Below are 23,942 nucleotides of genomic sequence, written 5' to 3'. Positions count from 1 at the left end.
AACTTAAAGAAGCTCACGATCTTGGCAATGTGACAAAAGATTTTCCGTATAAAATCATATCCATTTAATACCCTATCATTTGTCAATTTATTCTTTATTCTAGGAGTTCTTTTTACAGTTTTGCTTTTAATCTTTCCATCTATTTTTGTGAATTTGTAAGAATAATTTTTTTGTTAAATCGACCAAACTAATATAATTTATTTGAATTTGAATTTAGTAAAATGGAACCAAAACAATCCACTAATATCCGGGGGCGGCCCAACCTCATCGGAGGCCTAAAGCAAAATCTTAATAATAGGCCTAATAATATATATATATATATATATATATATATATATATATATATATATATATATATATATATATATATATATATATATATATATATATATATATATATATAATGAACATCGTTTTTAAAAAAATTAGACAAGTGAGGATGTATAATTAAAAAAAATGAGAACTTAATTTTATAAAGTACAGAAAATTAAATGAATTTAACGTTGATTGCATCACAACTGAAATGGGAGAATCCAGAAAACATAAGTGACTCCTTTTTTTTTTAGTAAGTCCCTTTCTATATTTGGTAACAATTCAACTTTAGATTTTTCTTTTTACCATTATTGAGCTGATTTCTAGCCCAAAAATTTTTATGATTTATTTAAGATTACAAGTTTCAAAAGCTTTCCTTTATTTCATAAAATCCATGTCCAGTCAAACATTTTCATATAAATTGGGACGGAGAGAGTATAATTTATGTAAGAAAAATAAATAATAAGTTAGATTATTAGATATAGTTACGTGACCAACTAATGAATAAAGAAATATAATTAAGTAAAAAGTAAAATAAGATTGACAGAAAATTATTTTAGTTATATTAATTAGAGGAAGAAATCGAATTATTAAAAATTAATATGACAATAAAGAAATAAATTTATCAATAATAAAAGATAATTATATAAATAATATACTACTATATATAAAGAATACTAGTAATTTTGGGGCCTTTAAATTTTTGGGGCCTAAAGCAAGTGTTTAGGGTTGGGCCGCCCCTGCTAATACCCCTGCTTTGATGGTAACGTGAATTTTTATAATTTTTTATGTCGTACTAGTTTCCTGCTTCAATAAATAAGGGACATCTCACCCTATGGGATATTGTATCAATGGAATATTATCTTTATTCCATATACAAAATGACCCTGAAAATACTGATGGCATTACTTTGGAACGTGCAAAACGTACGTGAAAATATTAGTCATTTAAGAGACTAAGTTGGTGTGTTCTTTTTTTTTTATTTACAATGAATAAAAATATAATTACCTTTTAGCGACTTAAGTATACAAGATTAACAGTTTCCCACATAGCTTGTACATAAAACTCATAATTATTTTACTTTGTTAAGGCATGACAAATTTTTTATTGTTTTGACAAAAAACCTTATGGAACTAATGCTTGGGAACACTTCATCTCTTAACGAGCCTTTTTGAGACGTGAATTCAAATGAGTCATGTCAATAATTTCAAATATAAGACCCTTAAACCAAAAAGACAAAAGAAGTTGCGAGGGTTGGAACCAAATAGCACGGGCTAGTCAGTTTTCGAATTAGTAATTAAAAAATAGTCAGCGTTTGCAAAGTTAGTGAAAAATAACTACTATTTTGCTGCAACACGAAAAGTTCCAGCATAATATATCGGAGATTGAAACACCTGTGTATGAACTACACTAAGTTCACATGTAAAAAATTCAAACTCCAGTATATTATGTTAGAATATTTTTCGAATTTTGAATAATATTTTTGTTCAAATTTATCTTTATATGAAAAGTAATTAAATTTTAATTACTTTTAAAATTGTAATTATTTTTCAATTAATATTTATAAATGAGACTATTTTTGAATTTGATGCGGGGTTGGATCATTTGCCCAATTTAACAAGTAAAGCACGGTCGTGACTCGTCAGTAGCCAAACACAAAATCCATGGCGCAGGTGCTGAGCCTACGCGTTCCAACCCCAACGCACACGCAGCACCACCGCACCTTATCATTGACGCGGCCGGCTCTGCTAACTTTTCACACTATTCCCTCCTCAAGCGCCGAGAATAGTTTCAGTTTGCTACAACACAAACTCAATTGCAATGGCAGATTTTCTTGCCTCTTCTCTGATAACCGCAAACAGGTACTAAAGTTTAAGCTTTTTGTTTCACAATCTAGGCTTTCATTGTAAAGAAAATAATTGGGCATCTGAAGTTCTGAACTTAATTTGATTTTGAATATGCCACTGATTAAATTGAGGATAAGAAGAAAAAAGGGTACTAGAATATTAAAGGGGTTTTATGTTTTTGCATTAATTTTGGTTTATTATTGCTGCTGATTTATCATAGTGTTTGTACTTGTGGGTTGTGTTTAGAGTGGAGATAAATTGTGATAAAGCTATCAACTTGGGTACTTTTTGCTAACTCCAATAAAGGAACAAGGGAGCAAATGTTTGAACTTGCGTGAGTGAACAAATTGTTTTCAACTAGTTCTTGGTTTGTGTGAGCTTGGACTAGAAAGTGAAATTGTTTGGTGTGTAAACAATCTCATCACATGTTGCTCGAGTGCTTATTGATACCTCAGTGTCCTGGAGTTTATACATGATAAATATAGCGAATAAGCTACTAGCTCAGTTGAACCTAGTATCTTTGGCTTAGACCCTGTAATAAGTACAAATAATAGGTTTTGAACCAGTAAATGAGATGGGATGTGGTATAATTCTTAACCCTAACCCATAAAGTTCTAATCTTGGATCCACCTCTGAACCGTAGGTAGAACATCTAGCATGTTTCGATTGCATGAGTATTGCATCCAATTTCGCAGAGTCTCTCTCTCCTATCTCCGTATAGCATACTAATTTAATTGTGCCTATTCCAAATCCTATATGAAACTCCTACAGGATTTGATTGACTGAAAAGAGGATACCACAAGTAAATGCAGATGAAGTTCTATATTTTGGGAGCAAATTTCTCCACTTAATTTCATAATTCATATCTTGTATATTAAAGGACCACGACATCTGTTTTTCCCCTCTTTGTATCTCACAGTCCAAGCACAATTCCCTTGTCCAGGTTAAAGAAAAAGAAACAGAAAAACCCAAATGCATCTGGTCTTTCCTGAGCTTCTACTTGGCCATTTTAGCATAGCTTTTAGTATTTCCATCATTCTCAAAGGAGAGTTACCACCACATTCTAGGTAGTTCACGATTTTGATTCCATTCCTTTCTTATTTCCAACCTTTTGGGACTGGAGTAGCACGATAGGAAGGCACTCAACCAACAAAATGACAAAGCTCTTGAATTTTGTTAGTGTAGCAATTACATGTAGTCATGCAGCAAATGGAAAAGCAGAATTTGACGTTTTGGTAAAAGATCATTAGTTTCAAATGCTTGTGAATCCTGACCTTTAGTTCTTTACATCCTTCATTGTGTTCTCTGCAAGCCTAGAGTGTTGACTTTTCATGGAGTTGAGGTTACTGGAACAGTTTCTTACTTGTCCTACTAGTGAAGAGGAGCTTAAAATGCTAATTGATCGTTTTTTTGATAGTTTAGGAAACATGGAACAATAATTATAATTTGAGTTGAATAAAAAACAGTTTTTTTTTTTGTTCTACGCATTTTTTTTTTTGGGTTCAAAAAGCTCCGTCTTTTGTAAAGACGGAGCATTTTAACCCAAAAAAAATGTGTGGAAGAAGTAGTGAGGGCAGCCATTGGGGATAGATCCATATTCAGCCATCCGCATTGTGGCAGTTCAAGCTTTTGCTTCTATACAGGGCTGGCGAGTTCATTATATGATAAGAGCGAGATCCACTAGCCTTAATTGCCAGAGGAGGTTTAAAAGCTTTTGGCTGATCATTATCACACTCTGATGGTGAAAAGATTTAGAAAGGTGTTTTCTTTCATTGTTGTTGGATGGGTAGTTGTATGGTGGGAGGAAGATAAGAGACGGAATTATTTTCATTATTCTCAACTTCTTGCGTAGTTAACCAGAAGCAGAAAATTTTAGGAGTTCTCTAGCTTGGTTTAGGGCTTCCATGTAGTGTGGGGACTTGTTGGGATACAGAAGAAAAAAATTTGTGGTGATGATTTGTGAAGGAGACAATTTGAAATGGGAAGTGTCAGAAATGCCACTCGAGTTCTTGGGTTAAGCTGCATAATGCACCAAAAAAGAATTTAAGCTTCACATAAGACCTTAGAAATGACATGTTAACTTTCACTCTGGTGTTGATTTGAAAAAAAATGTAGTTAATCTTAAGTTGCAACTTTCTGTATCCTACTAGAATCATAATAACTACTTAATAAACGTCTATAACTTTTCTTTAATTTCAAATTGAATGCAAATAGTAGAACTGGTTTCAACTAAATGTAGTTATCCTTTTTTCCTCTCCGCAAGTTAAATGAGATACAGATTATTGTTAGCATCATAATAATGATAGACTTTTCTTTGCTAAGTTTTCATTTTCACCAAGCTTTCCAATTGGTGTGTTATAATGGGGAGTGGCAGATTGTTAGCTCACTGCAATCTTAGCTTTAATGAAGATTGTTACACATTAGCACTCTTATGTACTGAAGTTAAACTCCAGAAATTTCACTTGAAATGAACCAGGCACTGGGCTTTTGGATCCCCTCAGAAGAGGAGTCCACGAGCTAATGTTTATGAGGTTTCTTCAGCCATATTTAACCTTACAGTACCTATCTGAATTTCTTGGGCATGCGCCTTCAGACCTTAGGAGGCATTATCTCATTGGATTATGTACCTTGGTGCCAATTTTTTTTGACTTATGAAAAAGAAAATATAATCTTGGTTATTCCTATTTGTAATATCTTGGTGAAAACAAGAGATATAGTGAAGTTTTCTACTAATTGATTTTGGTAGCTATCAGAGGAAGTAGAAGTTTAGTTTAGTCATGTTTGGGAACAAAGCAAGACTTCTGGAATGTAGCTATAATTTCTCATGTTTTTAAAATTCAATTAAAGTGACTCAATGTGAAATCTATAAAAAACAAATGTTTCCTTTTTCTTTTAGAAGTGCCTTCCAATTTCTACTAGGTCATTACGTATATGTTGTGTCTTTTCATATATAAACAGGAGGAGGCTAGAAAAGCGTTAGAAAGTGCTCTGGGAGGAAAGAAAAGTGAGTATGAGAAATGGGATAAAGAAATTAAACGGAGGGAGGAAGCAGGTGGAGGAGACAATTCGGGTGGAGGTGGTTGGTGGGGTAGATGGTTTGGTGGCTCTGGCGACGGCCATTTCTGGCAGGAAGCTCAACAAGCAAGCCTTGCTATTTTGGGCATTATCGTCATGGTGAGCAGTTGTATAAGTTTCTTTATAACAGTCTCTTTCGTAGCTTTAAGATTTCAATTAATATGGTTTTCCCCACTTCCACTTGTCTCTTATTCATCAGTTGCATAAGCTTCTGTATACTCCCCTTGGTCTGTTTTACGAGATACTCTTTCCTTTTTAGCCTCTTCAAAAAAAAAAAAGAATGATACCTTTCTATATTTAGAAACAATTTGACTTTAAACTTCACATTCTACCCCTAATAGCATGTTTAAGACCACAAAAGTTTCAAATTGTTTTCTTCTTAAACTCTGCTCCCAGCCAACAGAGGAGAGGGGTAGGAGCTCTTCTGTTGCTATAAGATATCAATTAATATGGTTATTCCCCACTTCCACTTGTCTCTTATTAATCAAAATACTTTGTTTCTAAAACTGCAGTACTTGATAGTTACAAAAGGAGATGTGATACTTGCTGTCGTATTCAACCCTCTACTGTTCACGCTGCGAGGAGCAAGGAACGGGTTTACCTTTGTAACATCACAGATTATGAGAAAGGTATATCCAGGTAGCCAAGACAGCTTTGGTACTGTTTCTCAAGAGGTAGTTTCTTCCCATGTTTCTGCCAAAGACAGCGTCGCGAGAAAATGGGGAAGCGATTGATCACTTGTTCACTTGCAAGTCCTCTTCTCCTTTTGTAAGATTCTGATATTATTACTTAGTTCTTCCGGTTAGCTTTTTATTCAGTGTGGAGAGGGGGGATTTGATAAGCAGCGAGGGGATTATGAAAGGGGGATTTGGTTTCTTATATGAGAGATCCAAAGAGAGTTTTTGGCTAAGCATTAGGTGAAAATTGAATCATCAGCTCCAACTTATTCTGATCTTAACATTTAAAATGGAAATATACACAATTTTGTAATGTTTTGATGTGATTACTATACTATCTTTTGTGTTGGACTGCTGAAGAAAGAAAGAAAATGAGCTTTATGCATTTGATTTTCCTATTCCAAAGCTAGTCCACACCCGGGCATGGCCTCGCGGTCCATGAAGTAGGTGAAACTCATGGAAGATTAGGTTGCAAATTTCAATAGACACAAAAACTTGTAGTTATTTTCTTTCCATCTACTCTAAATCTTGGTCGGTAGGATTATTGGTATTCGTGTTAGTAAAAGGTAGGAGGTACTTGATGGAACACTGGAGGTGCGAACAAGCTAGACTAGACAGGGCAGGTTATTAAATGAAAAATTAATTAATTTAATGGACATACAACCAACCTTATTAATTTAATGAAAAAATAATTAAATTAATGGACATACAACCAACCTTATTAATTTACTTGTGCATTTCCATGATGAAGAAGCCGTGATTTTTGATGTGTTCATGGTAACAATAGTGTCCTCATTAACAACAACATTATAACTTTAAACTTGTCATGTCTAGTATTTCTTTGACCACCAACCATCATTAGCAAGAAAGAGGAAAATAAAAAGTTTCGGAAAATGACACTATATAATTATTCTTAAAATAATTGTCGATTTTTTTTTATCTCTATATATTTCTGTATGTTATATACAAAAAAAAATATATGATTTTTCTACACTTTTATGGCTACTAGATGTTTGCCCATTAAGTTTCTAAACTTTGCTCTCTATTAGAGGAAAGGAGAAAAAGAGTAAACAAGAAAAAATATTTCCACAATATTCCTTAATTATGTTAGCGTGATTCTTTCCAAAAGGATTCACCAATCATTACTCATAGTTAATACTCCTTTAGGACGTTCATTAATCATGCTAATTATAATTAAATCGTTGGGAATATACCAAGAAGTTCTTAACACGTTTCAAAATAAATTCTAAGGCCCCATTAATAATTTCAATCTGGTTAAAACTCCCATCCCTATCTTCTTCTCATTATTATTATTGATGTAATTAAGTTGCAAAAATCAATTCTTTACCCTACTAATTATTTCACATACCTTTCTCCAAACATTTATCCAATACCAAGCTCATGATTACTGATTTTTTGGGGAAATTAAATTAACAAGTTATTATTTCAATTGAATTATCTAATATTTTATAATAAGGTATGAATTGATGTTGTCAAATATGAAATAAACATTCGAAAATTTCATTTTCCATTCTTTCAGGAAATATATCATTGAAAAATATAATAATAATCATTTTTAATGTAGGTTTTAGATTAAATTCTTAATACCGGTTTATAGATGCATATGTCAATATCAATAATAAATTCTCTGAAGCCATTTATGTTGAGTCACGTGAAAATAAATAGCTATGGTCATAAAAAAATGTTCAATCTACTGAAAATAACATCTCAGTCATGAGCCATGACATTGCCTATTAATTTACCTTTCTATTTGTTGGAAAGAAATGTATGTGTAGTTGAAAACGAAACCCCTTTTCCAGAAATGTTAAAAAAAAAAAAAAAAATCTATTTCTTGGAAAAGTTATTTCTCCTTCGATTACAATTAAAACTCCGCTAACTATTGCACAAAGCTTTATTAATCCTTATGAGTGAATATTTGTAAGTATATATACATGTCTCGTGATGATATTAAGGAGTCAACAGCGGATCTAATGTGTAAGCTATGAGTTATGAGCATAATAATTTTAGCTCAAATTATATATATTTATTAAAATGTTTGCTAAATAAGCACAAAATCATAAATATTCAACCTAGTAAATCAAACCGATTGTGGTAGAAGCACCAAATCGAACTCATAGAATTAGATTCTAGAACTTATCTCTGCAAGAAGTTGGTCAATAGGAATAAAAAGTACAAGATAAAATTTTTGAAGAGCATAGAATGTCTTCGAAACTTTATATTGTTAGTAAAAAAGGCAGCCCGGTACACAAAATATTCTCCGTTCATGCAGAGTCAGAAAAATAATCGCATATTAAAATGTATGATATAAACGGCCTAATCTAATAATATGCAATTATGTATATTGAATCTTGAGTCTTGTGGTGGTCCTATCCTTTTTTCCCCTTTTGCATAACGTATGAGGAAATAGAAGAAAGGTTTTCAAATTTCAAATAGAACTTCTCTCATTTTGATTCTTGTTACATTCTAGGTCATCTCCTTCCATGACATGCAGTTGCCATTGCCATATTCCATGTGTTATTTAGTTATCTCTGCCTCGCTGCCGATCAACACCTCCGAAAGAAACAAAGGACGTCATTCAGTAACGCCAAGATCGCCATGATCACCATGATCACCATCTGAATTAACTATCAGAACAAAGTAAAGCTTGGGACCTAGCCATAGCAAACGAAAAGTTATACGATATAATCAGTGGCGGAGGGAGAGTAGAACGTGTGGGTTCGGTCGAACCCAGTAGTTTTGGTTCAAATTATGCATTTGTCTTAAAAGTTTTTATTGAATTTGTAAAAATTATTAAATTAGAACCCCAATAACTTAAAAGATTTAGAATTCTAAACCCATAAGTTTCAAATCATGGCTCCGCCTCTGAATATAATGATTATGATATAGCTAGCCCTTTTAAGTTCTTGAATATTGCCTAATTGTTCGGGTTTTTTTATGGTTATTGCTTATGTGAACACAATAGCTAAATAATCCCAACGCGTTACGAACATGACTTTATGTACTGCTGCCCTACGAACAAGTTACTTTAATAGTACATGGAAACAAATGATCCGGACCTAACCAATCAAAGAGGTGTAGTAGACTGATAAATGGGCTTTTATTTGTTATAGAAAAAAATTCGTGGACAAATTTTATACGACGCGAATCTAAATTAGTCGGCATACATATAATTGTACCAAAAGAAAAGGAAAAAAGAAAACAAAGGTGAGGAAAAATTATAATAACGGTTTGAGGTAAAGGATATTATAGAATGGAAGAGATGCACGTAGCCCTCAAATGAATAATTGTCCAATGAGAAGATGTCAAAAATATAGTTGAATTGAATCTCTCTCTCTTCCACCCTATCCCAAGCTGTTTCCTAATAAATGACCTTCACGATCTCTCCACCGTTTTTCTCTCTTATTATTATTGTTATTAAAAATTATTAATTTTAATTATTTCTATTATTATTATTCTTCATATTTTGCAACAATTAAATTCTCACAATATTTGGATCACCACATAACCATTTCATTTTGCACCTCAAAACAAACCCAACCCCTCCAAATCTTTCTCCTTCTTTCTCTCTTTTTTCTTGGTGTCTTTTTCTTCTTACCATTGTAGTAATACTTTCAGGGTATTTCTTTTCTTTGGATTCTCTTTTGACCATTTTCACATCCTAACCATTTTTTTTGAAAAATGACCAAAAAATTTTCTTGTTTTTTATAAAGGGAGATTCTTTTTAGACTCTCTTCAAAATGTTGTTTTTTCTTTTTGGGCTTTTCTAGTTCTGTTCTTTTCTTGTCATAATCGTAACATAATATCAAAATCTATTTAGAACAAAACTAGTAAAAGCCCATTTTTTTTCTTTTTCAAGAACACTGTTTTTTTTTTTTTTGGTTCATGTCCTTGGCTGTTGGAGTTGCTGAAAGCAGCAGCAGCAAAAGAATGGGTTTTGATGATAAAAATGTAGAAGGTAAAGTTGGGGCAGCTGCAAATTCTGAGGGTAATAAAGGAATTATTGTGGGTGATTCTGACCCTGAGATTGAGAATGAAACTGTTGGGAATAATAATGATAATAGGGTTAGTAGGCAAATGAGTGAAAGTTCAATTTACACAACTGATCAAGAAGAGGATGATGATGAAACTAATAACAAGATTGAGTTGGGTCCTCAATGTACTCTCAAAGAACAATTTGAAAAAGATAAGGTGTATTATTCTCTTTTAACATTTCATTGTTCTTCCTTTTTCTCGTACCTACTACCTCCCACCCATTCGGGGACAAAGCTATGGACAGATGGAAAGAAATCACCTCGTGTTTAATATTCATGATTGTTTTTGATAACCGTGGTATCGGGATTAGCTTGCGCCTACGTCGACTAGTTCTAGGAGACTTGCTACCTTTCTAGGAGACTTGCTACCTCCAAGATGGGAAGAAATCACCTAGTGTTTAAGTTTTCATGAATTTCCCCCCTTTTTGTTTTCTTGAAAGGAGAACAAAAATGCTATCTTTATTCATTTTTTAATGTTTATTTTGTGGTGTTTGATTTGATCTGATTTGATACAATGGTGGTTTATAGGATGATGAGAGTTTGAGAAGGTGGAAGGAGCAGCTCCTTGGAAGTGTGGATATTAATGCTGTTGGAGGTAATATTGTTTTATCTTCAACATTTGCTCTGTTAAATTTCTTAAATTTCTGATTTTATTTTTTGAGGAAAGAGTAATGTGGATATGTATATTTTTGAAGCTTTGCTTTCCTCCTATTGGGGAGTTTTCATCCTGTTCTTTAATGAGCTCATGAAATTTGAAATCTTTTTGCTTTTCTTGCATCTGTTCCTGTAATAATTCTTTTTTCCCCTTGTGTTACTGCTTTTAGTTTGCAGAATACATGGTACAACTATTATCTGTCAAATTCTATGGATTAACTCAGAATGCATTTTGAAATTTTGTAGTAAATAACAAATCGATGTGGACTATTGGATATCTTTCACATTACTCTTCTGGAAACAAAGCCCAAAATTTTCTGTGGACGCCAAAATTAATCAGCGTTTAATTTGAAATAGAATGTGAAATTTTACCACAAAATTGGACCTGTTCCTATGTGAAGTTTCCAAATGCATCTAAAAAAAGAAAAAAGGGAAAAATTTCTTGGATCTTATTTCATGGGAATATCTTTAGTCAGATTGATCAGTTGGTACATGCTTATGTTGGGATATTTAGTAAAGATTTGCTTGGGCTTGAAAGAATTCCATGTTAATGAGATTGAGTATCAACAATAACAACAACAACAAACCCAGTGATTTCCCACCAATGGGGTCTGTGAAGGTATTATGAACGCAGCCTTACCCCTACCCTGGAAGGGCAGAGAGGCTGTTTTCGATGGACCCTCGACCGGAGAGATTGAGTATCAACGAATCAAATAAACAGTTTGGTGGAGTCATCCAGGAAAACACCATTTTCCTTTTAATTCAAGGATTTCCATCTTAATTAACTTCATTGGTAAAGAATAGAAAATCACTAATAATCTACCTGATATGCAGAATGGGTTAAATGATTATTCATTTCTACTGCTAATACTATTCTCACGGTCATAGTACCAAATTCCAGTAATTTGCGTCGTAAGCCATTGTACTTCGGTTATGGTGAGTGAATACTTCCTTCTGTGTTGCTTTCATTTTCAAGATTACGTTAAGGTGAGGAACTCCAAAATTTTCTGTAATGCAATATGGAACTTCGCAATAGGGTCTTGTGGTTGGTAAAATCTTGATGACCCTTTAATTTATTTGAGAATCATTTCTGTTTCTGCGCCAAAAACCAAGGGTTTGATATAAATCTTGATAGTTTTCGTGACCTGTTGTACAATGTAGAATCCCTGGATCCAGAAGTGAAGATCTTGAGCCTTGAAATTAAGTCCCCTGGTAGATCTGATATTGTTCTCCCTATCCCTGCGGACGGAAATCCCAAGAGCCCATGGTTCGTCCTGAAAGAAGGGAGCAAATACAGCCTAAAGTTTACATTCCAGGTCAGCAATAACATAGTGACTGGTCTTAAATACACAAACACAGTTTGGAAAACCGGTATCAAAGGTACTATTCCGCCCCTTCACGTTTCCACCTCTATGTCAATATGTTAATTCTTAGGCCTAACTAGTTTATTCTTGATGTTTTTAACTAATGTATTTCCTTCTTTCACAAATGTTATTTTAGTGGACAGCACGAAACAAATGATCGGGGCATTCAGTCCTCAATTGGAGCCTTATACACATGAAATGCCAGAAGACACCACCCCTTCTGGTATTTTTGCGAGAGGATCTTACTCTGCTAGGACAAAGGTAATTTTTCTTTTTTCTATTTAATGCTCTTATCATATTCTTTATCTAACCATTCAGTACACATACTAATCCTATAAACGCCAGAAACTGAATTATGAAGCTTGTGCATGGCTTAGTTATGAGCGAATCTGCAAGCTTATCATGCATTGAATTTGGCGAATCTCATACAAGGGGACCACTTTTTGTTTCCCTTCATTCTTCTTTTATATTTTGTTTTCTACTAATTTAAAGTCTTCCAGTGAAGGACAAGTACATTAAAATACTAAATGAAGCAGAGTTATTCGGTTTACTAGAGTTTTGTACACAACATTTGCATTGTAACAATCACCCTAACTGAAATTTGTAGGTTGTCGGACGTTTTCACATGTATATCTTTTTGGCCCTTAGAAGATAAGGCGTCGCTAAAAAGTGCTTCTAAGCAATACCAAATTAAGTCCTTTTTCTTGTTTTTGCTTTGTATGCAGTTTCTTGATGATGATAACAAGTGCTATTTGGAGATCAACTATACATTTGAAATCAAGAAAGATTGGCAGGAAAAATGAATGACGTCATGACTTGAATTGTTGCCCCCCATACTAATCTTGTTTTCGTTCGTCACAATTATCTCAGTTTTTTTCTGCTAGTTTTACAGAAGAGAAAAAAGAGGGGGAAAGAGAGAGAACTACCTGCTACAATTGATTACATCAAATGATGAAAGAGGAGTGAATTTAGCAGTTGGGGGGTTCTTGTTTTGTTGAGTGTCTATTCAATAAAGTTTGAGCTTTTACATGTGACAGATTAACAAAAGGCTCTCTTTCTTCCTTTCTCTCAATCAAGTTTCATGTGCATATGTGTGATTGTATTTCTTTTTGAATGTTCTAAAACTGTGAAGATATCTTTTTCAAGAATCTAGAGATTTTGTTCATCTACATTTTTCTTAATTTTCTCATTATGATATTGCATCCTTTTACTTACCTTCCAACCAAAGTTTGTCAAAGTTATCTTCTTTGGCTACTTTTCTCTTTTGACTTTAGTCACTTGTTATTTTCTTTTGGCTACCTCAACCACTTCTGCCACTATCTTTTCCCATAATTTAACTTGACATTTATGCAATGGCATGATTGTTCATGATTTTTCTGGGTAAAAACCTATAAAAGAGTGTCATTTGTATGGTAACCAGACCCTTCTGGTTCTTATATTTACTTTTGTTGAGATAAGCCTCGTGTAAATGTATGGTAGACCTAAAAATACATGTCGAGTTCTACAATTATTTAAATGATGTGGACTAAGAGTTTTGAATGTTCCCCTCCAAGACCGTGTTCGAACCATGTCGCAGACAAAAGCCACTAGTCCTCAGGGATTAGTGGTAAGTGAGGAGGGTAGAAGGGTAAGCCCATTTTTGTCGAGCTTCGAACCGTGGGCCACTAGTCCTCAGGGATTTCTCGGTTATGAAAAAAATTATTCGTTTTCAGGGTTTTGGTCTAGTAGTAATAGCGAACGCGTGATGTGTAGGTTAGGCTCACAAAAAAACTTAGCTTTTAAACGGAGAATGGCAGTGGGATGAGCTAATATCTATCGAGTTCTGTATCGTACGCCGCTGACCCTTCAAGATTTTTGAATTATCTAAAAAAGTTTTAAATTTTTAAAATTTGAAACACTATGTTTTGACAAATACTTTTGAGGCAACCAAAAGATAAGAGTTTCAGAGTGAAATGGTTTAAAAAAAAAAGGCTTGAGGTTGATAGTTCACTACCAACAACCAAAGTAGAGACCACTTGATTTATTCAGAAGGGCAAGGAAATTCTTCCGTCCATATTTGTCCTTTTTCTTTTCAAGTCCTTCAATCCAAACAACAATTAACTTAAAAACATGGTATTACAGTCAAACCTCTCTATAACAGTCTGGTTTGTTCCGAATATTTTTGGATGTTATAGCGAAATATTGTTATAGAGAACCTATATTTTAACATAACATAAACATTGATTCCGAAAAAGCTTGGCTTTTATAGAAAAGTGTTGTTATATAAGGATACTGTTATAGAGAGATTTGACTGTACCATAAATAGATAAATCATGAGAAGTCCTTTTATTATGATAATAAATAATCAAAAGTCATTACTTTTTGGTCCTTCAAAGTTGTACCACCTGGTAAACATAGGAGTATTAATGAAGAGTAAGTGGTTCAAATGATTTATAGATCAACTTTTACTTATTTTGAAGTTAACTTTAAAATGATAGTATATTACAACTATTTTCTTTGATAACAAAAAAATAAAGAAACACTACATATAAATTAATGGAGAAATGTATACCATCAAAGGATGTGGTACAGTGGATGAGACTGCTCTTCCCTTAATCAGAGGTCTCGGGTTCGAGCTCTGGGTATGGAAAAATCATTGGTAGGGAGCGCTTTCCCTGGAATAGAGCCATACACAACGCAAATTCGGAGATAGTCGGGCTCCAATGCAGGTACCAGATACCAGGTGGAAAACCAAAAAAATAATAATGGAAAAATGTTTCTTCTTTCAGACATTTTCTGTGTCTAAGCAGAGTGATGTGTGGCTATAATTCATGGTTTAGCACATTATTCGCCTTGCATTTTATATGCTTTAATGATAAATTATACTTTATTTGCTCGTAATGAAGTCCATTTTATGTGTAGGTGAATTGGAGATGAAAGTAGAGCAAAAGGAATACTTAAAAGTCGAAAGCGTGCTCGGGAGCAGTTGAAAAGGAGAAGATGGCAAAGCCAGGCCTACACCAGGCGGTATACCTAGCGAAGCGAGGCCTAGAGCAGGCCTTATACCTGGCGACGCCAGGCTTGTAGCTGGTGAGAGACCTGGTGAGGCGGGGCAGAAGGCGAGCTTGACCAGGCCTTATACCTGGCGACGCCAGGCCTGGGGCGAGGACCACCAGGCGTTAGGCCCCACGAGGCTAGGTCTGGGCGTGCACAGTCTGAGTTTTGAAGACTTATTTCATATTCGGGTTTGACTAGGACTTTGCTTACACATTTAGGTCTTTTCCTACATATATAAATAGACCTAAAAAGGCCACTTTTGATGGACTTTTGCAACCGGAGGCAAGAATAGCTTGTGGAATCACTCGTTGGGAGTTAGAATCATCGATTTCTACATCCTTTCATCTTTACTTTGTAATTGAATTATGCAAAATATTTTGAATATTGTTACTATGAGTATGAGTAGCTAAACTCCTAATCTAGGATTTTAATGGAACCTACTGAAGGATGATTTTCTTGTTACGTTAATATAAATTTGCCGCAGTATTTTTTCTATTTGTTCAACTATATTATTCATGTGGTTGATTGAAGAGCCCTCAATTAGTTGTGCCTATTTAGTATGTATTATTCGGGAGAGAGTGCATATTTAGGTAGTTGTTGAACAATATCACTCCTAACGTATATGAGGGATCAATACGAAGGGTTTAAAGGTGGGATTAGGGAAACAAAATCTTGGTGCGATCTGAGTGAGTCGTACTTAATGCCAGCTAGCATAATTCGGGAGAATATATCTAGTAAATTATGGTAATTACTCGGAAGAGAGTTACGACAGTCATAGTGCTCATGATCGATAGAGAAGACTTAGGCGAATTTATAGAAAACGTAGCAAAAAAGATTTCGACAATAGGGAAATCATAACCTTAGATCATTCCAATTCTTGATTACAAACCGTTTGTAGTTAGTTATTTATTATTGCATTTTTATTACGTAATATTTAGTTAATAAACATCTAAAGCGTTATTTAAATATTTTTGAAGATTGATTGTGTGAATTTATGCGAGTCAAGCAGCTGTGGTTGATAGGTTAATTTCCTGTGGGATTCGACTCCGGACTTATTAGTCGGGATATATTTGCGACGACCGTTTGTCCTTTTATAAGGCATAGTTGGGCGTGATCAAATTTTGGCGTCGTTGTCGGGGAGTTAACGGTGTTATTAATTGCAGCTAAAAGAAGTGCCGGAATTCTTAGTGTAGTCAATTTTCTTCATTCTAAATAAAATACATTAAAATTCTAACGTTTGTAGTCTTGGGTGTTACGGGTGCATGCCTAGGAACTCCTCAAGAACTGGTGAACTGCTCGGAGTGTTATCAGATCCTGAGAAAGTTTTCAAGGCAGTAAATCATGCAAACAAGAAAAGCAAACATCAAAAAACTTAACAGAACAAATCGAACCAGACATGGATGACGGAATAGAAAATCCAATCAACAACAGAAATAATGCGAATGAACCAAACAATCAGGGTGTGATGCCTCTTGTACCAGAAGCAGCATTATATGATTGGGCACAACCCACTGCCGACAATCTGGCAACCGCAATTGCAGTCCCTTAAATACAAACAGAATCATTTCAAATAACAAACAACATGCTACATTTGTTCCAGAACAAGGGACTGTTTTCAGGGTCACACATTGAAGATCCTCAGCAGCATCTGAAGAATTTTCTATCGATATGTGTCACGCAAAGGCAACCTAACGTGACACCGAATGCAATAAAACTGTTATTGTTCCCATTCTCGATGACAGGAGAAGCTCAGACTTGGCTTAATTCACTCCCCATAAACTCCATCACTACTTGGGAGGAATTAGTCAAGCAATTTTTGAACAAATTCTACCCACCCAATAAAACTGCACAACAGATTGGTGATATATTGAGCTATAGGCAGAGACCAACAGAATCACTACAAGAAACGTGGGATAGATTTAAGGGTATGCTGGTTAAGTGTCCACTTCATGGCATTCCGGATTAGATGTTGGGGCAGAGATTCTACATGGGACTAGCTGACGGCTTAAAAGCCAATGTTGATGCTTCAGCAGGTGGAGCATTTTTAAGTAAAACATTCGGAGAATGCAATATTCTACTTGATAAGATGGCCCAAAACTCAGGATGGATGAGAAGAGCCTCTACGATCACTCCGGTAGTTCACTCAGTGGCTTTGGATCCAAACAACTCCAAACCTGAGAATATGGCCACTCTAATGACACAAATGAGTATCCTCACCAAGAAGATTGATGAATCAGGCCAGAAGCAGCATGTTCACATAATTGACGCAACTAATGGGGGCTTATGTATACCATGCATTAACCAACCATATGTTTGCTTGTGGAGTGCGGAAGGTGACAACCAGCACTATCAGAAGATATGAATTATGTAGCCAACTATGGGGGACAGAGGCAAGGTGGTCAGAATTGGGGTCAACAGAATCAACAATATAGACCAGCGTAACAGCAGTACAATAACAACAACAATCCTGGAGCTATGCGACCACTGGGTCAAGTTGTGCCTTACCAAAGGCAACAGGGTTATAACCAGCAAAATCAGCAGCTGACTTATCAACAACCTCAACAACAACAGATTATGAGACAAGATGATGGTTTTACTAAACTTAAGGGAATGCTGCAACAACTGATTGGGTCCACGGGAAAAATACAACAGAGAGTAGACTCACATGAATCAATGATAAAGGGTATTGAGATTCAATTAGGACAGATTTCTATGGCTCTAAACAATCGTCCCCAAGGGCCCGAAAGAATAGGGCCCGAAACAGCTTATGGCAGTGGGTCTACAAAATGGTAGAGACCTAGATCTGGAGCAAGAGATGGCTTGCGAAAGCCGGCCTACTGAAATACTTATGCCAGTACCCATTGAGATAGATGATTCAACAGGGTTGACAGAGGTGACGGTACAACATGCGCCAGCTGAAACAAGCAAAGAAAAAGAGGTCGCGAAGGAAACTGAGTCAGTGCAAGAGAAGGAAGTAGAAACAGTGCCAGAGCAAGTTCAAAATCAAATCACAGAAAAGAAGCGGCCTCCAGCACCCTTCCCTCAGAGATTGGCCAAATATAAAAAAGATGAGCAGTAGAGGAAATTCTTGGAGATGTTGAAACAAATTTAGGTTAACATTCCATTGATTGACGCTTTAAAGGAAATGCCTGGTTATGCAAAAATGATGAAGGACTTGATGTCTCGTATGTTCGACTTTCAAGACTTGGCCACGGTTACACTGACTCAGACATGTAGTGATGTTGTGACGAGACCCATAGCTGAGAAGTTATCTGATCGAGGGAGTTTCACAATCCCATGCACAATATGCAACTATGCGTTTGCTAAGGCACTTTGTGATTTAGGGGCAAGCATAAACTTGATGCCCTTGGATATCTACAAAAGGTTAGGCATTGGAAGAGCTAGACCCACGTCCATGTTACTATAGCTAGCTGATCGGACAGTGAAGAGGCCCTCTGGTATCCTTGATAATGTATTATTACAGGTTGGGAAGTTTGTGTTCCGAGCAGATTTTGTCATTCTAGACTGCCGGGTTGATGAGGAGATTCCCATAATTTTGGCAAAACCATTCTTGGCCACTGGGAGAGCTTTAATTGACTGTGAGACTGGAGAGCTCAAAATGAGTTTAATGATGAAGAAATAACATTCAACGTGCAAAAATCTATGCGGCGACCAAGTGAATTTCCTAACTGCTCTCTAATAGAAGCCGTGGATGTAATTTTGGAGGAGGAAGATAAAACCTTGAACGCTAAAGACCCTCTAGCAGCTTGTCTCATGAACTTAGATGAAGTAAATGGAGAGGATTTGGCGGAATGGGTGCTGGCTCTTGAAGGCCAAGGGTTTTGGAAAAGAGAGCTCGAATTTGGTCCTTTGCACTTAGAACAAAGAAAAAATCCTCCAGCTAAGCCATCGATAGAAGAGCCACCAAAGTTGGAGCTGAAGCTGCTACCACCTCACCTCAGGTATGCTTTCTTGGGACCTAACTCAACTTTACCTGTTATTATCTCATCTGGTTTGTTAGATATGCAGAAAGAACAACTTTTGCAGGTATTGAGTGAGTGCAAAACTGCAATTGGTTGGATCATCACAGACATTAAGGGTATCAGCCCGGCCTTCTGTATGCATAAGATTCTACTAGAAGATGGCCACAAACCTTCCAGAGAACATCAAAGAAGGCTGAACCCCAACATGAAGGAAGTTGTGAAAAAGGAATTGATAAAGTGGTTAGATGCGGGGATCATTTTCTCCATCTCCGACAGCAACTGGATCAGCCCAGTCCAATGTGTGCCTATGAAAGGTGGGATGATTGTAGTGCAAAACGAGAACAATGAGTTGATATCAACAAGAACAGTCACGGGATGGCGAATTTGTATGGTCTACAGAAGATTGAACAAGGCCACCCAAAAAGACCACTTTCCCTTGCCGTTCATTGATCAAATGCTAGATAGATTAGCTGGGAAGTCCCACTTTTGCTTTCTATATGGATACTCGGGGTATAATCAAATCTCCATTGCCCCGGAAGATAGAGAGAAAACATCATTCACTATCCATATGGCGTCTACGCCTTTCGAAGGATGTTATTCGGCCTATGCAATGCACCCGCCATATTTTAAAGGTGCATGATGACCATCTTCACTGATATGGTTGAGGACATCATGAAGGTCTTTATGGATGATTTCTCGGTAGTGGGAGACTCATTCGATGATTGCCTAAGAAATTTGAAAATAGTGCTGAAAAGATGTGTCGAGACGAATCTGGTACTCAACTGGGAAAAGTACCATTTTATGGTACTTGAAGGTATAGTCTTGGGTCACCTAGTGTCGAGTAAGGGCATTGAGGTAGATCGTGCCAAGGTTGATGTGATCAAAAAGCTTCCACCACCCACGTCCGTCAAAGCAATAAGAAGTTTCCTGGGCCACGCCGGCTTCTATAGAAGATTTATAAAAGATTTTTCCAAAAATTGCTAACCCCTTGTGTAAATTGCTTGAAAAGGATCACCCTTTGTGTTTTCTGATGATTGCAGGGTAGCTTTTAAGGAATTAAAGAAGAGGCTGGTGACAACACCTATCATAGTTGCACCTGACTGGGAGCAACTGTTTGAGCTGATGTGTGACGCAAGCGACTATGTTGTGGGAGCAGTGCTTGGACAGCGCAAAGACAAAGTCATACATCCAATATACTACGCTAGTAGAACTTTGAGTGGTGCCCAACTGAATTATATGGTGACCGAGAAGGAGATGCTAGTAGTGGTGTTCGCATTTGACAAATTCAGGTCATACCTGATAGGCTCTAAGGTAATTGTTTATACTGACCATGCTGCTCTCAGGTAATTAATTGATAATAAGGATTCAACGCCGTGCCTGATTCGATGGGTGCTACTACTGCAAGAATTTGACTTGGAAATTCGTGACCGAAAGGGAACGGAGAACCAAGTGGCTGATCATTTGTCCAGGCTGGAAGGAGCCGAGAACAAGGTTGACGTGGAAGAGATTGTGGAGACCTTCCCGGATTAACAACTACTAGCCACGAGTCTTGAGGTAGCGCCATGGTATGAAGACATTTCAAACTACCTGGCAAGCGGTATTGTTCCCTATGACCTTTCCTCTGTTCAAAAGAAAAAGTTCTTTCGTGACTGCCGCATGTATTATTGGGATGAGCCTTATCTATTCAGGATTTGTGTTGATAACATGATCCGGAGATGTATCCCCAAGATAGACCAATCTTTTATTTTGCAGGCTTGTCACGCGTCACCATATGGTGGCCATTTCCGGGGAGTAAGGACAGCTGCGAAAGTGCTGGAGTCGGGCTTCTACTGGCCGACATTGTTCAAAGATGCACACTTATGGGTGAAGGGTTGTGATGAATGCCAACGAACTAGGAATATTTCCTGCCAACATAAGATGCCTATGAACCCAATTCAGGAGGTAGAAGTGTTTGATGTATGGGGAATCGATTTCCTGGGGCCTTTCGTCAGCTCATACGGCAACAAGTACATACTCGTAGCTGTGGACTACGCGTCAAAATGGGTGGAGGCTGTAGCACTCCCTACAAATGATGCAAAGGGGGTAATTGGTTTTTTGGAAAGAATATATTCACCCGATTTGGCACTCCAAGGGCAATAATCAATGACGGAGGCACTCACTTTTGTAATCGAGCATTTGCAAAGTTGTTAGAAAAGTATGAGGTTCGCCATAAGGTTGCCACCCCATATCATCCACAAACGAGTGGGCAAGAGGAAGTCTCGAATAGAGAGATAAATAGCATTTTGACAAAGACTGTGAATGCTACAAGAACAGATTGGGCGAGAAAATTAGATGATACACTCTGGGCCTATCGTACCGCTTTCAAAACTCCGATTGGCATGTCACCATATAAATTGGTGTTTGGTAAGGCATGTCACTTACCGGTGGAGTTGAAGCATAGATCTTTGTGGGCATTGAGGCAGATGAATCTCGATATAGAAGCTGTGGGTACAAGTAGAGTCACAGAATTGCACGAGCTTGATGAGTTTCGTTACCATGCTTTTGAGAGCACAAGATTATACAAGGAGAGAATGAAAATGATGCATAATAAAAATATTCTTGAGTGGAGTTTTAAACCTGGAAATATGGTATTGCTATACAATTCAAGATTGAGATTATTTCCGGGTAAATTAAAGTCAAGATGGTCAGGACCTTTTAGTGTGGTAGAGATTCACCCGACCAGAGCCGTAGAGATTGCTGCAGCAAATGACTCTCGCATGTTTAGAGTCAATGGGCACAGGTTAAAACATTATTTGGGCATGGAAGATGTGAAAGTAGTGTCGGTGACTCATTTGCTCGAGCCACCAAGGTTAAGCGAGCCTTAAGTGCAATTATATGCATCGTGCCGCGACGTTAAATTAGGCGCTTCATGGGAGGCAACCCATTGTAATGTTATAATGTTGTATTCGTCGTGCCGCGACGTTAACTGAGGCTCTTATTGGGAGGCAACCCAATTCGTAGTTGATTTTTAGTGTAGTCAGAATTTTTCTTTTCGTTTTTAGGTGCTAACAAGTTTGCAGGTGATTTTGGGCGATACGAGCAGAGCTATAAGCGTCACATGAAGGAAACCGGGCGACGTAGCTCGCGCCGCGAGGGGTAAGGCCAGGTAGAGCTGGCGTTTGAGCTCGCGTCGCGAGAGGTGAGGCCAGGTACTTCGCGCGTCAGGCCTTGCGCAGCAAGCCTCCAGGCTCGCGTTTGAGATGGCGAGGCGAGGTATTACACGAGGTTATGCACCAGGCGATGCCAGGTAAGTCTTTGTTTTTCGGCCTCTTTTAATTTTTCTCCCCTTATTTTATTCGAACCTCCTCACTTACACGCCCAAAAGACTGAACAAAATACAAAAAAAAAAAAAAAAAACCTAACCTAACCTAGACCAAACACACAGCAAAAGAAAAAAAAATCTCAAACACCCTTAACCCTTCACCAGTTTTTCTCTCACCACTGCACAAATCTCCCCTTGTCTCACCAGCAATTTTCAGGCAACTCCTTCCCCTCAAAAGCTTCTAAGGTATGATTCTTCTCTATTTCCCTTGCAATTTTGAGTTGGGTAAAGGTATGCAATTAGACACAAAAATTTGGTGGTTGTTCTTCATTGTAGTATTGTATTTGTGTGTCCCAACCCCATGAACCCCATAGGAATGGTGCTGCGATTATATGAACATGTGATAGTACGGAACCCCCAAGCCGATTTGGGAGGGTGAGGCAATCCCTCACACCTATAAGCACTCCCATGGCACTAGTTGCATGCTAAGTGTTTGCTATAATGCATCAATGACATTCCTTATCCCCATTGGAGACTGAGTCTTCGGGATTAATAAACTAGTATTATATAGTCATGCACCACGATAAAATCTTAAGTGTGGGGTAGCTCACGGGCAGCCCATGTGTTGTTGTTTGACTCTAATGGTAAGAAAATACGAGGTAAAGTCTGAGTAACCTCGGAAAGTTGGGCAAGACTATGTGTGTAATATGTAATACAGTTTTAACTGATTAATGATCACTTGTGTAGGAACGAAGATGCCTCTGAGAAAAGACACAGGCAAAGGAAAGGCTACTTCCACTGCTCTGGCTAAAGCAAAGGCGACCTCCGCACCTCCCCCAAAGAAGAGAAAAAGGGGAGAAACTACCTCCAGTCTGAGTGGAGCACAAGCTGTGGCAGCTGTAGCAGCCATGCGTCCAACCCCAAGGCCAACGGGAGTTTGACATCATACCCTCGCATACTAAGGATTGGTACAGGCGCTGTAGGCCTAAACATGTACACCCGAAAGCAGCTATCCATGAACGCAACTTGAAAGCAAAGTATCAGGCAATTTGGAGGGGCATCCAGGATTTGGGGTTGAGCTATGTATTCAAGAACACAAGGGATATTAATCTCAATCTAGTCTGGGAATTCTATGCAGGGTTTAATCCACAGGATACTGAACAGCTGGTGCCGATTCGTGGACGATTGATAGATTTTTCAGCCACGGCCATATGTAACTTTTTAGGTTCTCCGGATGTTCCTGTGGAGCCATTGGTCCACTTCATTCGCCGGCCTATATATAGATAGCTGAGACACATGCTTTGTGATGTCGATTCTATAGCAGCATGAGTCCGGGATAAGAAAACATATTGGCACAAGAGGTTCCCCAAGAAGAAGATAAGGGCGGAAGCTCAAGTGTGGCTTAAATTGATAAATGCATGTCTCCTACCGTGCAATCATGACACGCTCATTAGCCGTGAGAGGACATGTGCGCTCTACTTCCTTATGACGGGTCAAAGGGTGAATGTGGGTCATCTGATCCACTACCAGATGTCTTTAGTCAGAACGAGTAAGAAGGTCGATCGAATTCCATTTGCCAATTTGTTAACTCAGTTCTTAAAACACGAGGAGGTTGCGGAGGAGCTAGAGTTTGACCACACC

At 37.2% G+C, this 23,942-nt stretch overlaps 4 protein-coding genes across 4 annotated transcripts; all 4 read left to right on the top strand.

Moving 5' to 3' along the window:
• Positions 1-1,909: 1,909 nt before the first annotated feature.
• LOC104114934 (uncharacterized) lies at positions 1,910-6,224 on the top strand. The gene is made up of 3 exons (XM_009625490.4): positions 1,910-2,174; positions 5,118-5,333; positions 5,747-6,224. The coding sequence occupies exons 1-3, from the start codon at positions 1,977-1,979 to the stop codon at positions 5,966-5,968; spliced, it is 636 nt and encodes a 211-aa protein (XP_009623785.1). The 5' UTR covers positions 1,910-1,976; the 3' UTR covers positions 5,969-6,224.
• Positions 6,225-9,448: 3,224 nt separating this feature from the next.
• LOC104114932 (rho GDP-dissociation inhibitor 1-like) lies at positions 9,449-13,053 on the top strand. The gene is made up of 5 exons (XM_070175427.1): positions 9,449-10,120; positions 10,492-10,558; positions 11,779-11,997; positions 12,118-12,242; positions 12,707-13,053. The coding sequence occupies exons 1-5, from the start codon at positions 9,815-9,817 to the stop codon at positions 12,782-12,784; spliced, it is 795 nt and encodes a 264-aa protein (XP_070031528.1). The 5' UTR covers positions 9,449-9,814; the 3' UTR covers positions 12,785-13,053.
• A 4,779-nt stretch (positions 13,054-17,832) lies between these two features.
• On the top strand, positions 17,833-18,660 carry LOC138893220 (uncharacterized). Its single transcript, XM_070176997.1, has 3 exons — positions 17,833-18,012; positions 18,130-18,363; positions 18,502-18,660. The coding sequence occupies exons 1-3, from the start codon at positions 17,833-17,835 to the stop codon at positions 18,658-18,660; spliced, it is 573 nt and encodes a 190-aa protein (XP_070033098.1).
• Positions 18,661-18,680: 20 nt separating this feature from the next.
• On the top strand, positions 18,681-21,864 carry LOC138893219 (uncharacterized). Its single transcript, XM_070176996.1, has 4 exons — positions 18,681-19,510; positions 20,041-20,311; positions 20,753-21,082; positions 21,184-21,864. The coding sequence occupies exons 1-4, from the start codon at positions 18,681-18,683 to the stop codon at positions 21,862-21,864; spliced, it is 2,112 nt and encodes a 703-aa protein (XP_070033097.1).
• The last annotated feature ends 2,078 nt before the right edge of the window (positions 21,865-23,942 follow it).

This window comes from Nicotiana tomentosiformis, chromosome 5 (assembly GCF_000390325.3).
Source record: "Nicotiana tomentosiformis chromosome 5, ASM39032v3, whole genome shotgun sequence".
NCBI lineage: Eukaryota > Viridiplantae > Streptophyta > Magnoliopsida > Solanales > Solanaceae > Nicotiana > Nicotiana tomentosiformis.
Note: the sequence above shows the minus strand (reverse complement) of the source record. Positions and strands in the feature narration are given on the sequence as shown.

Bases quoted from the DNA above. Each gene is read 5' to 3' on its own strand.
- LOC138893219 (XM_070176996.1), top strand. From the start codon at position 18,681: ATGCGGCGACCAAGTGAATTTCCTAACTGCTCTCTAATAGAAGCCGTG. The intron at 20,312-20,752 runs GTAATTGTTTAT...TTTATTTTGCAG, and splicing joins CATACCTGATAGGCTCTAAG to GCTTGTCACGCGTCACCATA. The intron at 21,083-21,183 runs GTAATTGGTTTT...GCATTTGCAAAG, and splicing joins CTACAAATGATGCAAAGGGG to TTGTTAGAAAAGTATGAGGT.
- LOC138893220 (XM_070176997.1), top strand. From the start codon at position 17,833: ATGGCTTGCGAAAGCCGGCCTACTGAAATACTTATGCCAGTACCCATT. The intron at 18,013-18,129 runs GTTCAAAATCAA...AAACAAATTTAG, and splicing joins TAGAAACAGTGCCAGAGCAA to GTTAACATTCCATTGATTGA. The intron at 18,364-18,501 runs GCAAGCATAAAC...GTATTATTACAG, and splicing joins AGGCACTTTGTGATTTAGGG to GTTGGGAAGTTTGTGTTCCG.
- LOC104114932 (XM_070175427.1), top strand. From the start codon at position 9,815: ATGTCCTTGGCTGTTGGAGTTGCTGAAAGCAGCAGCAGCAAAAGAATG. The intron at 11,998-12,117 runs GTACTATTCCGC...ATGTTATTTTAG, and splicing joins TTGGAAAACCGGTATCAAAG to TGGACAGCACGAAACAAATG. The intron at 12,243-12,706 runs GTAATTTTTCTT...CTTTGTATGCAG, and splicing joins CTTACTCTGCTAGGACAAAG to TTTCTTGATGATGATAACAA.
- LOC104114934 (XM_009625490.4), top strand. From the start codon at position 1,977: ATGGCGCAGGTGCTGAGCCTACGCGTTCCAACCCCAACGCACACGCAG. The intron at 2,175-5,117 runs GTACTAAAGTTT...ATATATAAACAG, and splicing joins TCTCTGATAACCGCAAACAG to GAGGAGGCTAGAAAAGCGTT. The intron at 5,334-5,746 runs GTGAGCAGTTGT...CTAAAACTGCAG, and splicing joins TTTTGGGCATTATCGTCATG to TACTTGATAGTTACAAAAGG.